We start from the raw sequence: 13,033 nt of genomic DNA, 5'->3' as shown, positions 1-13,033 counted from the left end.
AGAGTGGAATCTCCTGCAAAGTGACCTGCCTTGCTACAGCCTCACCTCCTGGCAGTTCTGGAGGAAGTTCTGGAGCTCCAAGTTGTCTTTCAGAATTGTTGAGGCCTCCTGAGCCTTCTCCTTGTTTTTCCTGTGCCTGGAAGGGAAGCCAGAAGCTGCGGTTCACAACACTGCTGAGCCTCAGAACCATGTACACCACCACCAGCCCTACCTGGCTCTGGCCCCGTGACCCTGGGGGTGGAGAGTACCTGTCCTCAATCAGCTGCACCTTCTCCAGAATCTTGTCTAAGTAGAGGTTTTTGTCAGCTATCAGCTTGTTTCCAGAGTCCACAGGACTCAAGACCTTATCCTGGTTGTTCTCCATAGACATCAAGAAATCCTCAAACTTCCGGATCCCAGCCTCTGCAGCCTCTAGGGAGTCTGGGGGCTCCAAGTGAGCCAGAGTATATTCCTGTTGAAGCAAGTTTCCAGATAAGGGATGAAGACAGGCTGAGAAGGCAGTGAGGGCACTTGCCAAGCAGGAGCACCATGTGTAACCATATAGGCTATAGCATGAACAGTGCCCCCTAGAGTTGTTCAAGGAAGAGGCAACCCCAGCCTTGGCTCCCTACACCTACCCCAGGGGCACCCAACGAACTGTGTGCCTAAAGCCACATGGAAGGGTAATGGCTCAGGGGAAAATTCACAACTCCAGCCTGTAACTGACCCAAGAACAAGGCAAACTTTAGGACACAGGGCTGGTAAAGGCACATGTTAAGGAACAAAGGTTTCCCCCCAACTGGCTAGAGTCCCCAAAAAGTAAAATTTGTTCTCCGAGAACATTCACAGACTCACCAGTGCAGTTACCCTGAGAGATAACGCCACTTCCCTACCTGATTGCTGAGGATGGCTTCCGCTTGCTTGGCATCTCTCTGAAACTCCTGGAAGCCAAGGCACTGCGCGAGTGAGTGGTTGCGGCTCTCCCACATCCGGCACAGGGCATCCCAGCCAGCATCCAGGCCCTCTAGCCTCTGGGCCAGGAGCAGGTACTCGGGGTCCGTCTGATCACGGATCACATTCTCCCCTGACACCTTGACATGCTGGTAGCTCTCTTGGTGCCCGTCAATCTCATCTTTGATGGCCGCATGCTGCTGAAGGAGCTGCTCGGCCTCTGGGAGGGACTCGGGCATGTCCTCGGAGGCCACGGTCTTCTGGGCCATGGACAGCCAGGCCTGGAAGTCATCTAGATTCTGCAGGAAGGCCTGCAGCTGGCTGGCTTCACCCAGCGAGGCTTCCTGCTCCTGAAGGGCTTCCTGCAGGTCCTTCCACAGCTGCTCCACACACGCCTGCCGCTGGCCAATGTCCTCTCTCTGCTCAGGGTGTGACGCCATCAGCTGCTGCGACTCATGCTCCAGGGCACCCACGCGGGCCTGGATGGCGGCCACGTCGCGCTCTAGCCCCGACAGCTTCCGCTGGATGGCAATGACGCCCGCCAGGTCCTGGCTCAGGTCCTTTGTGGACCGCACCACATGCATCTTGTCCTCAATCCACTTGCTAGTCTCTTCACAGTCCACACAATAGTTACGCACTCGGAGGGCTGAGTTTACTGCCTCCCGCCGCTCTGACACTATGGCCTGGAATGCCTGCCACCTGCCGAGGGGGACACAGAGACACACTCCTTCCTTAACCCTTCCTGTAGGGCATCCCTACCTAGATTCCCACCAGAGTCTCTCCCCATAGATTGTGCACAGCAAAGAAAATCATCTATGCAACAAACTGTGATGAGTAAAATTCATGTATCCAATTTTACCCAAGACAATATAGACTGCCAATCAGATCTTTCCATCAGGGGGAGGCGAGCAGTGATGTGATTCCAACCCGACATTAAGGAATGACCATGATGCTTAGTTCAGTTCTGTATGTAGTTGAATTTTGGGTAAACATATAACCTCCTCAGATTTTTTGAAATGCTGAAAATAATTAAAAACCTTACATTTATCAACTTGAAGGCAATTTCAGGATACAGGGCCCCAGTGGCCCTAAAGGAATCATACAAATGCCCAAGACTATGTTCAAAATGCCCAAGGCCTAAAAATGTCACCTTGTTTCTTTTTTTTTTTTTTTAATTTTTTTTTAATGTTTTATTTATTTCTAGGAGAGAGAGAGAGAGACAGCGTGAGCAGGGCAGGGTCAGAGAGGGAGGGAGTCACAGACTGAAACAGGCTCCAGGCTCTGAGCTGGCAGTCAGCACAGAGCCCGACGCGGGGCTCGAACCCACGAACTGCGAGATCATGACCTGAGCGAAAGTCGGACGCTTAACCGACTAAGCCACCCAGGCGCCCCAATGTCACCTTGTTTCTAAAAGAAAAGAGGCCAGTGGGGTGCCTGGGTGTCTCAGGCAGTTGAACATCTGACTCTTGATTTCAGCTCAGGTCATGATCCCAGGGTCCATGCTGAGTCAGGCTCCATGCTGGGCATGGAGCATGCTTAAGATTCTCTCTCCCCCCTCCCTCTGCCCTTCTCCTACTCACACAGGCATTCTCTCTCTCTAAAAAGAAAAGTGGCCTTGTGAAGGAGGAAGAGGAAGAAGGGAGAAACTGGGATTAGAATTGAGAAATCGATAACATAATCTTGACCTTAACATGCAGTGCCAGAATGAAAATGGGAAAGATGCAAAGGTCTGGCAGATGTCCTGGGGCCTGGGGTTGGTCTGCAGCCCCCAGTAAGCTTCTTCTATAGAGCTGTGCATCAGCATGGGCCGAGACCACCCTTTCCTCGGACCCAAGTTTACTCATTCTATTATGTAATAAGTAATATATAAGCACATAAGAGTGTGCTGAATGCTCATTTGCTGAGCTCATCTTTCCTGAATATCCGCAAGGTATAAGTATTATGTTAGCTGTAGTCATAGTCAGAATTTGCATTATGCAGTGTATGATTTAGAAAGAAATTAAGACAAGCTCACAAAATAACTATGATATAAAGTATTATGTACACCAGGCAGAGAGGACTAGGGCATTGTAAAGGTGACGGGGGTGATGGGGGCAAGTTTTGTGGTGGCCATCAGAGTTGAATTCCAATGAGCACCTCTCTAGCACTGCAACTGCACTGATCTATTTAGGGATGGGGCCCTGAGTATCTCACTCCTCTTTGTACCCCTGGCACCTGGACGAAGGAGGCTGAGCAACTAGGCAAATGGCTTAGGGAAAGTACATTGTGGGTACTCCCAAGGTGTGACAACAGCTGCTAGACAGGGCTGAGAGGTCTGCAAAGAGAAGAGGGAGATAGGCTGGGGAGAACTGGGAATACCATGACAGAGAAGAGCAAGAACCCAAAGATTTTGCAGTTTCCCTTCTAAACAGAGAAGTCCCTGATTTCTGGGAAATTCTGTGCCTCCATACAAGAAGCCCAGTGGTAATTTTCTAGGCCTTTCCTGGTGTGGCCTCACCGCAGCTACCAGCAGAGGCCACAGAGAGGATGGGCTGGGAATTAAGTCTAGTTGCTCCTGCTGTACTGTTTCCAAGATGGAAGAAGTTGACAGAACCACTCCAGTCAGCCTTGACCAGGCGAGTCTGAAGTTCAGGTTTGGTCCTGGGCCCAAGATCATTAAAAAAAAAAAAAAAAAAAGGAATTGGGATACGTGGATGTTTCAGTCCATTAAGCCTCCAGCTTTGGCTCAGGTCATGATCTTAAGGTTCATGGGTTCAAGCCCCACACTGTGCTCTGAGCTGACAGCTCAGAGCCTGGAGTCTGCTTCAGATTCTATGTCTCCCTCTCTCTCTGCCCCTCCCCAGCTTGTTCGCTCTCTCTCTCTCAAAAATAAACATTTAAAAAGTGGAATGCATACAGTGTATGAAGGTAATCACTTATTCAGTAAGTGCTTGAATGACTCCTATGTGCCAAGCCTGGCAGAAGACATTTCAGTTGTATCCCTGTTCATTCATTCACTACACATTTATCATGCTACTGTCATGAACCTTGTGCCAGGCACTGTTCTAGGCTCCAGGGATACAGCAATGAACAAAGCAAAGTGCTTGCTCTCATTTGAATGAGCAGAGACAAATAAATAAGTCTATAATTCATCAAGTGGTGATAGGTACATTGAAAAAATAAAGCAACATAATGATATAGAGGCAGAGGAAGGAGAGAATGATGTTTTTGACCAGGTGGTCAGTGAAGGCTGCTCCAATAAGCTGACATGTGAGCTGAGATCTGAATAATGTAAGGGAGTAAGCCATGTGGATATATACATATATGTGTGTGTATATATATTTTGGCTTTAAACACTTAAGGCCTTATTTTGACATTATCATCGTGGTAAGTCCTTCTATCAAAGAATATGGCATACCTCTCTTCTTTTTCAAGTTTTGTTCTGTTTCCTTCACATTCACTTTGCATATTTCTTGTTATTTTATTCTTTACTTTTTTCTCTTTAAAATATTTTTAACATTTATTCATTTTTTAAAAATAATTTTTTGTTATTAATGTTTTTATCACTTCTTTTTGAGAGACAGAGAGGGACAGAGTGTGAGTAGGGAAGAGGCAGAGAGAGAGGGAGACACAGAACCTGAAGTAGCCTCCAGGCTCTGAGCTGTCAGCACAGATCCCAATGTAGGTTCAGTCCCATGAAGCATGAGATCATGACCTGAGCTGAAGTCGGACACTTAACCAACTGAGCCACCCAGGTGCCCCATTACTTATTTTTTTTCTAAATATAATTTATGGTTAACTAACATACAGTGTATACAATGTGCTCTTGGTTTCGGGAGTAGATTCCCATGATTCATCACTTGTCTACAACGCCCAGCGCTCATCCCAACAAGTGCCCTCCTCAATGCCCATCACCTATTTTCCCCTCCCCCCACCCCTCTTCAACCCTCAATTTATTCTCTGTATTTAAGAGTCTCTTATGGTTTGCCTTCCTCTCTGTTTGAAACTATTTTTCCCCCTTTGCCTTCCCCCATGGTCCTCTGTTAAGTTTCTCAAATTCCACATATGAGTGAAAACATATATCTTTCTCTGACTTATTTCACTTAGCATAATATCCTCTAGGTCCATCCACATTGTTGCAAATGGCATGATTTCATTCTTTCTCACTACCAAGTAGTATTCCACTGTATATATAAACCACATCTTCTTTATGCATTCATCAGTTGATGGACATTTGGGCTTTTTCCATAATTTGGCTATTATTGACAGCGGTATTGTAAACATTGGGGTACATGTGCCCCTATGAATCAGCACTCCTGTATCCTTTGGATAAATTCCTAGTTTGGCCAAGTGGATATTTGGAAAGAGAGTATTCCAAACAGAGGAAGACTTAATTATGTGCTTGGTGCTCAAAGCACTGTGGGCAGTAAAGATACTGCTCTTCATTGTTTCTAATGTAGTAGGAAAGTTCTTCAGGATAAAAGTAATTATGATAAAAGGTAGACTGTAAAGCTCTGAACCAGTACAAATAAGGGAAAGAGTGTTTTTCATTTTGGACAGTGGGAAAAAGAGGAACCTGAACTAGTCTAAAGGATGGGCCCAATTTGGAATATAAAGTTAGACGAGAATGCACTCTGGTAAGGAGAATGGCAGAGGCATGGAGGTAGGCTGTGGGCAGAGGTGAAGAATCACAGTTGTTTACAAAAAAAATATTTGAAGAGCTATCACATGAAAGAAGACTCAGAATAAGTTTTTCTCTCTCTAAAGGGCAGGGCCAGAACCAAGGTCTACAAATTTCAGGAAGGAGATTTCCATCCACTAGGAGGTTAGACCTTCTAACCAAAGGAGTTGCCTCCAATGGGGTGAGCTGCATGGTGAAGGGGTGAGCTACCCACCCCTATAAATGTTTGTACAAGAACAGCAGTCCGGACTAGTCAACTAGACTAGATGACTTCGTAGGTACATTTCAACTCTCAGATTTAATGAGAAACATCTTACCATTTCACGCCTCAGGTTTTCTCTCACCTAAGGATGGCAGGTGCCTTGGTGTATCTCACTTAGGATGGTACACGGCTTCGGGATTTATGAAGATCATTCTCATTAAGACAACAGATACATAGCTGACAAGTTCTTCCTGTCTGTCTTGTACATGCACACACTGGCACACATACTTACATATACACACACACATACACACACACACACACGCCCCCTCATTACGTCCAAGCCTAAAGAAGAGCAAAGAGGTATCTTCCTCCTCTGCATAAATATCACATTATAGAGGAATCTCCTCATCTCAGTCCCTGTCTTTAGATGCTGAGATAATCAGCCCTGTTCTAGTGGCTCTGAAGTATCCCTGTCTGCAGTATCCTGCCTCCCACTGGGCCCCCACCAGAGACTTTACTAGGCTGTTTCTTTTCTTTCTTTTCTTTTCTTTTTTCTTTTCTTTTCCTTCCTTTTTTTTTTTTTTTTTTTTAATACAACTGGGTCTTACCTAACTCCACTTCCCAGATTGCTTCAGGCAGAGCGAGGCTCCAACACAAGTGTGGGGAAAGGAACTGGGGCAACAGGGAGTGATGAACATGTGGTATTGTGTGCAGGGCCCAAGGTAACACATAGGAAAACAGGCGTGTGCTGTCCTCAGAGATCCTTGGGGAACTCATAGCATTTATGCCTTGGACGGAAAGCACTCCCTCTCCAAAGCTTCCTCAGGGCCTGTTTTTTGTTCCGGCCACAAAGCACGCTCAAGGCTTCCTGCTAATTCTGTTCATTCAAGCCAGCCTCATTATCCATGCTGCATTTTGGCACAGGCAGGAGCTTTCTTTTGTGGACAGTACTTAAGAGCTCTCAGAAAGTAATTTTTCCTGCCTACGAAGGTCTGGGGAAATGTGGCATGAGTACCTTAGGGCCTGATTCTAACTACGAGTGCCCTCAGAACGTCTCCTCCATCACACAGGATACCCCCCACCCTGTGTGGTAAGCGCAGCCCTGTTCACCCCTTGCTGCTAAAGTTCATGGTCAGAAGGAGACTGTGACTGAGAAAGATAGGAGCTCTGAGGGTACAAACCCCATAGTGCCTAGCAGGGATCCTGACTTTTGGGCTGTACCCCAAGGGTGTGTCAGTGGCTGAGAGAAGATGTCCTCAGCCCCCAGCCCTACCCAACCCGACCTGCTGTTCAGGTGGTCCTGGTACTTCTTCACTTCTTCACTGCGAGGGTGGCCGCTGTCTACCAGGCTGTTGGCAGCAAGGTTCACGCCATCAATCTGCATCATTAAAGTCTTCATCTCCTGGTCCAGGATGTCAAACCTGATAGGCACAGAGAAGATGAGGACTGGGGAGGCAGCCTGGGTACTTGGCCTACTGCCCTGTCTCCAGGATGTGGAACTCTTGCTTTCTCCTTCCATCTCCCACATACATTTGACTGGGTAAGGGGGCAGAAAGGAAAAAGATGTGCTGACATACTCTATTTTCTGATTCATTGGTCCAGTTTCATGGTTTGGCATTTCTTGGACCAGGCTAGTAAACAGTTGGTTGCTTACCACATAGGCCATTGGCTCCATGGAGAGGCACAGGGGAAAGAAGAGGTATGTACGTCGGGGTGGGGTTGATCACCTCAGAGAACACCTGCCATATCTTCACTGTCATAGCTACTACTTTTTGGCCCTAATTCCACTGGCTTTGATACCTTGATGTGAAAGATACCCTCCCCAGCCAGGTGCTCTGTCTCCGGGTAGGAGAAGGGATGGCATCTGCGTGCAGGGTATAGTTATGCAAGCTGACCCTTCTGGGATAAGAGACCGGGTCCCTCCACCACCCTGGGCCTACCTCAGCACGCTCTAGGGAGTGACCTCTCCTTCTCCTCAACTCTCTAGTTCTGTACTTAAGACACTGGAGTGCCATCCAGACTGGGGGCACACTCCCCCATGCCTGAGCATGGATGGAATTGGAGTACTGGACAGAGAGTGGCCTTGCAGACCAGTGGTTTGCAAACTGGTCCCTGTGGCCCTTTGGTGTTCTGTGGCTTAGTGACTGCCATAGAGAGCTAGAGGTGGTGGGGCTCTGACTTCTCACCTCCCCCTTAACCAAACAGTTCCACTTTCCTCTGTGTTATATGTCTGTATACATACAATTCATTTGAACTGCTGTTGCTGAAAAGTAATTGAATAACTGGACTAGAAAGATCCCCTTTGTTTTATTTTAAGGAAGGCCCCAGGGGGCAAAGTACCCAAAGCCACAGAGCCTGATTAAAACCTGTGACTCTGGTGCATGGCCTCAGCAGTAAAGGGCATTGTGTCTCCTCTCAGAGAGAGCCCTCCTGATATAGAGGCTGTTCCCACACTAGGCAGAGGCAGGGTGCAGGCCACAGTGCAGGGAGGTGAGGACGAGAAAGCCGGCTCTGACCTGTGCTGTGCGACCTCCAGGTCCTCCAGAGTGTCTGGGATTTCCATCTGGGCCAGCCACTTCTCCTTCTCACCCATCCACAGCTCACAGGCATCTGTCTCCCCAAACACAGTGTACAGGTCCAGGGCGTCCTGCAGCTTCTGCCGACGCAGGTCTGCCTGGGCCACCACCTGCTGGTAGAGCTCCCGGAGGGCCTGCAGCCGGTTGGTCACATCTGGGGAATCCCGAAACTCCTGGGGGAAGCCCTGGGCCTGCTGCTCCAGATGTTCCATCACCCCGCGGCTCTCCTCCAGCTCCTCCAGGAAGTCCTTATGCTTCTTTCCCAGGGCCCGTGTGGCCCCCTCATCCTGCCCCACGTCTTCGCCTGAGAGCAGCTTATGGGCATCTTGCAGCCAGGCCTTTAGGTCATCAGCATCACCCTGGAACTGGAAGAAGTTCTCAGCATCCTGGAGGTTCTTCTTGCGAAAGGCAGCCAGCTCCTTCAGCTGGTCCCACTGGGCGGACACCTCCTTGATTCGGGCCTCAATCTGCGGGTGCCCAAACTGCTTACGTGCAACCATGCCCTCTGCCTCCTGGAAGATCTGCTCCAGGTGGGTGTCCAGCCCTCGGAGCTCATCCTCAAAGGCCTTGTGCTTGCGCTGCAGGATGAGCACACTCGTCAGGTCCTTGCCATAGTCCAAGGAAGAGTAGATCTGCTCCTTCTCCTTGATCCAGCTCTCGGCCTCATCCATCTCCCAGAAGAATTTCCAGAGCCGCTTAGACTGCTCCAGCTGGGCCTTCCGCCCAGTTGCCATGTTGCTCAGTTCCTCAAAGCACTGCTCCAGGTGGCTTATACGGTCCTGGATAACCTGCGGGTCACAAGGCTGGTATCCTGGGAGGAATGAAAGAAGGGAAGACAAAAGAGGTAAGGGCTTTGTGGGCAAGCCTCAGATCAGTTGCCAGGCTAGAACCACACAATCTAGAACCTGCCATTTCACTGGAGCTTTTGAATTGGACACAGGGGTCCCAGCTGCTCAGAGGACAGGGCAAGTTCTTTATAATTAGTTCCCATTAATACTTCAGGAATAAGGTGGGTCAGCTCTTGGTAGAAATGCGTAATATGAAATTATTTTTTAAAAGGCCCAGACACAGATTTCAAGATGATTCTTCAAGGAGGCAGCAGGGTCTTTAAGACCCAAAGCTAGAATTCTAAATTGTCTCTGCCGTATCTTGAACTACCAGAGTGAATGGAAGGCAGATGATGCCCTATTGGTACTTAGGAACACCTTCTGATTCTAGATTACTGAAGCAGTTGCCTGCTCTTTGGAGAAGTTTGCTCTCCTTCAAGCTTCTCTTTTTGCACATTAGTTGATGAAAGAAGCAGAATTCTAAAGCTGGAGGATTTATCCAAGCTGAGGTGCCAGAATGCTGGGCCAGGGCATGGGGCTCTGGCTTCAGAAAGCTCAACAGGGAGACATCTGTGGTCTCACCTTTCCCCTCAGTGAACTGTAGGGTGGCTGCAGTGATGGCCTTCACTTTGTCCCCTTGGATGGCGATGTCAGCCTCCATCAACTTGTGCTTCTGTAGCAAGTCCTCAACCTCCAATAAGTGCTTCCCAAACTCGGCAGACAAGAGGTGGCCCTGGCAAAGAGGACAGACCGGGTAGAGGGGACAAGGAGAGGTGAAGATACATACCTTCTGGAAGAAGAGACCCCTTCAAAGGAAATGTCCATGGAGTCAGATGCAGCTAGAAAATGCTTGCTGCTCAGCATGAAAGCTATAGAGCAGGACTTCCTAGTGGGAGTGCCTTTCAGAATCATGCATGAAACGTTTTTCAGAAGCTCAAGCCCCACACTCGATCTCCTGCATCTATCTCAAGGTTTGGGGCCTGGGCATGTGTATTTTTAGAAAGCTCCATGATCGGTCTGATGTACATCCTCAGCAAGACCCACTGCAGTGGAGGGAGAGGAGATTCAGACTTTTTAGTTTCTCCTATGCTGAGAAGTCTGGATTCTCACCAGACTCAAACTGTAATTACTTGGAGCTGGATTCTCCAAGCTCCTGATTCATGTCTATCACTTCTAGGTCCTGTAGGTTGGTACCTGTGCTACCATAAAACCAAGATGTTTTGATCACCCGAGATACAGTGGACCTGGGCTGGTGACCTGTCTGGAGCAGAGGGAGCCAAGCAGTTGATAAGTGGACGCAGCCAGACACTGTACTGCCTCAGTTTCTCCATTTTGGCCCAGGGATGTGCTTGGCTGGGAGGCATCTAAGGAAGCACAGATAACTGCAGGGCCAGTGCTGAGGTAGTGCTGGGGAGGGTGGGGCAGGTGGGGATGGGCAGCCTCTGGGGCCCACCTTGATCTCATCCATCCAGTCGATGCTGTGCAGCATGTCCTGGAAGAGCTTCTGCAGGGCCAGGGTTGTCTCGAGTCTCTGGCGCCGGGACCGCAGCAGCTCCTGCAGATAGTTCCACAGGCGCAGGATGTTGTCCTTGCGGGCAGTGATACGCTTCTGGTCATGGTAATTCTCCTTCTCTAGCTCCTGGGCCAGGTCCTCCAGGGCCTTCACCCGCTCCTCGTAAGCAGCTGTGTCCGTCTCAATGGCCTCATGCTTCTTCTTGGCAGCCTCCACGGCGGCCAGGTCATACCCAAAGTTGTCCTGTCCCGTGCGGAGGAAAGCAGGCAGCTCAGTCAGGCTCCCCTTGGCCAGTCCCCAAGCACACAGAAATGGCGGGTCCCTTCAGAACAACTGCTGGATGGGAAAGCCCATTCCAGGGAGTGCGTTCTGATGTCTCTCTCAGTCTATCTTATCAGAGCCAAGTTCCAAAGACTAAATGTCTTACAAGTACCTTTAAAAGAAGCTCGTAGTTTTATTCACTGTACCATACTTGTGGGTATATGTAAGTGACTGACCGAGCCCTTTTGCGGTCTGCTGGCACTCACCACCCTGCCTTGAATGGACTTGCCCATTCTGGGCAGGAAGTGGCTGCTTCTCACTTGGAAGCCACACAGCTGTAAACAGATGGCTCACCCCCATGCCATCTAGGGTACACACACACACTCCAGTTCTCTCAGAATGCTGGCTTTCCCCTTCCTGGGCCACATTTGAGTTCAGGCTCTAAATGGGAAGAAACAGTTGCTCTTATGGAGAATCAGCCCTGGGGTCAATTTTTAGCTAGTGAAATAGGACATGATCCTAGAGGCCAGAGTCCATGGAGTGTTCTTCGTCAAATGTGAATCCTGGTTTACCCAGTCATGGAGAGCAGGGCTGCAAGGCCTGTGGAGAGGTTTATCCCATTGCCACTGAGAGGCCAGCTCGGGCTCCAGCCCAGCTCACTGCTGGGGGGACTCTAGAAAGCTTCTGCCTCCTGCCACTCACGGTGTGTCCCCCGCTACCTGAGCCACAAGGCGCTGGTTTTCATTGAGCCACGTCTCTCTCATGGCGGCCTTTCGGTCAAAGCGCCGGGCCAACTGTTCCAGCTTCTCCTGCCGAATGAGCTCTTCCCTCAGGGCCAGCTCCCGCCGGTACTCAGCTTCCTCCAGGCTTTCCCAGGCCTGTGTGGGGGACATAGGGGAACACCTAGGTTTGAGGGTTCTGTCTCTTCCACCCAACGCTGAGTGATTTCAAGAATCTAGGCAGAGCCTAGATTAAAGTTCAGTCAATCTTTTGGCTACCAAAGATTTGGGGAGCACTGGTCCTGACTCCTAGCTCCCTCTTCCCCTAAACCTGCCTTAGACTCTGGGTCTAGTATAATATTACTTGTCTCTGTGGGTGCTCAATAAATTCTGACTAAATGGCTACTTTCATTCTGTTAGGATGTCCAAGTGGTGCTAAGCTTCCAAACCTCTGAAATATCAGAGAGCATTTCCCTTCTAATTAGTTAATATTCATTCCATAGTCAGAGAAACTCAAAGTTCTATAGAGACTAAGCTATAAAACTGGCTCCAAGAATGGACTCTGGGCATCTGAACAGGGGTCTGAATTAATGGACAGTGAGTGGAGTTGGACCTCTCAGAACTAAGTTCAGAGGCCATTTCCAAACAGCCAGCATGTGTAGTTCATAACACTACAGAAAGTGGCTTGGTTTAATCCTGTCCAGTAACCATTCCCTGTGCCCTCATCAGAAACTCAGTCAACCCACTGACAATGGATAATGGAAAACACTGCTATACCCGGTTGATATCAGATACTAGTTTCCCATCGTGAGGTGTATACACTTTTTGATTGTTGGCTCTCATCCGGGACTGGATGGTAAAAAGTAGGACTTCCAGATTACCCTTCTCCTGAAACCTGTTGAGAAAACAGAGGTAGGAAGATTAATGGCAAGGTCTCGTATTTTTTGCTGAAGTCAAAATGGAACAATGGCATCTTGGAGCTTGGATAGCAAAGCATATTTTCCTTAAAAACAAAAAGTAAAGAGGATCTATAGGTTTACTTACCTGTTAAAAAATCTATTATACTCACCAACCGTGATCTGCTCGGGGTTAAGTCTTTATAATACAAACCAGAAAAAACACAATAGCCACCTCAGCATTTGCTTCTACAGGGGAATGGCTAACTGGAGTATTCTAGTAATTCCTACAGACCCCAAGTTTTACCAGTTGACACAAAAAAGCTCTTCCTTGATCTGCAAATGATGAAGGCTTCGACTACCTCTTTAGTCAGCTTTTTATTGAGTGAGCCAAATAAACCTTAGAAGCCCCATTATCCATGAAAGAACATATTGTACTGAGAGCT

General features: G+C 48.6%; 1 protein-coding gene across 1 annotated transcript in view; it reads right to left on the bottom strand.

The window, feature by feature from the left end:
- The window catches only part of SPTB (spectrin beta, erythrocytic), a 76,539-nt gene that overhangs the window by 38,809 nt on the left and 24,697 nt on the right, over nt 1–13,033 (bottom strand). The window contains exons 9-17 of the mRNA XM_077767182.1: nt 12,469–12,586; nt 11,692–11,850; nt 10,652–10,954; nt 9,781–9,931; nt 8,312–9,182; nt 7,079–7,216; nt 873–1,629; nt 249–451; nt 46–136 (exon numbers count right to left, since the gene is read on the bottom strand). Of these exons, the coding sequence (XP_077623308.1) occupies nt 46–136; nt 249–451; nt 873–1,629; nt 7,079–7,216; nt 8,312–9,182; nt 9,781–9,931; nt 10,652–10,954; nt 11,692–11,850; nt 12,469–12,586 (2,791 nt within the window). The remainder of the gene's footprint in view (nt 1–45; nt 137–248; nt 452–872; nt 1,630–7,078; nt 7,217–8,311; nt 9,183–9,780; nt 9,932–10,651; nt 10,955–11,691; nt 11,851–12,468; nt 12,587–13,033) is intronic.

Source organism: Crocuta crocuta, unplaced genomic scaffold (assembly GCF_008692635.1).
Source record: "Crocuta crocuta isolate KB4526 unplaced genomic scaffold, BGI_CrCroc_1.0 scaffold55, whole genome shotgun sequence".
Classification (NCBI taxonomy): Eukaryota; Metazoa; Chordata; class Mammalia; order Carnivora; family Hyaenidae; genus Crocuta; species Crocuta crocuta.
This window is presented reverse-complemented; position numbering and strand designations above follow the sequence as displayed.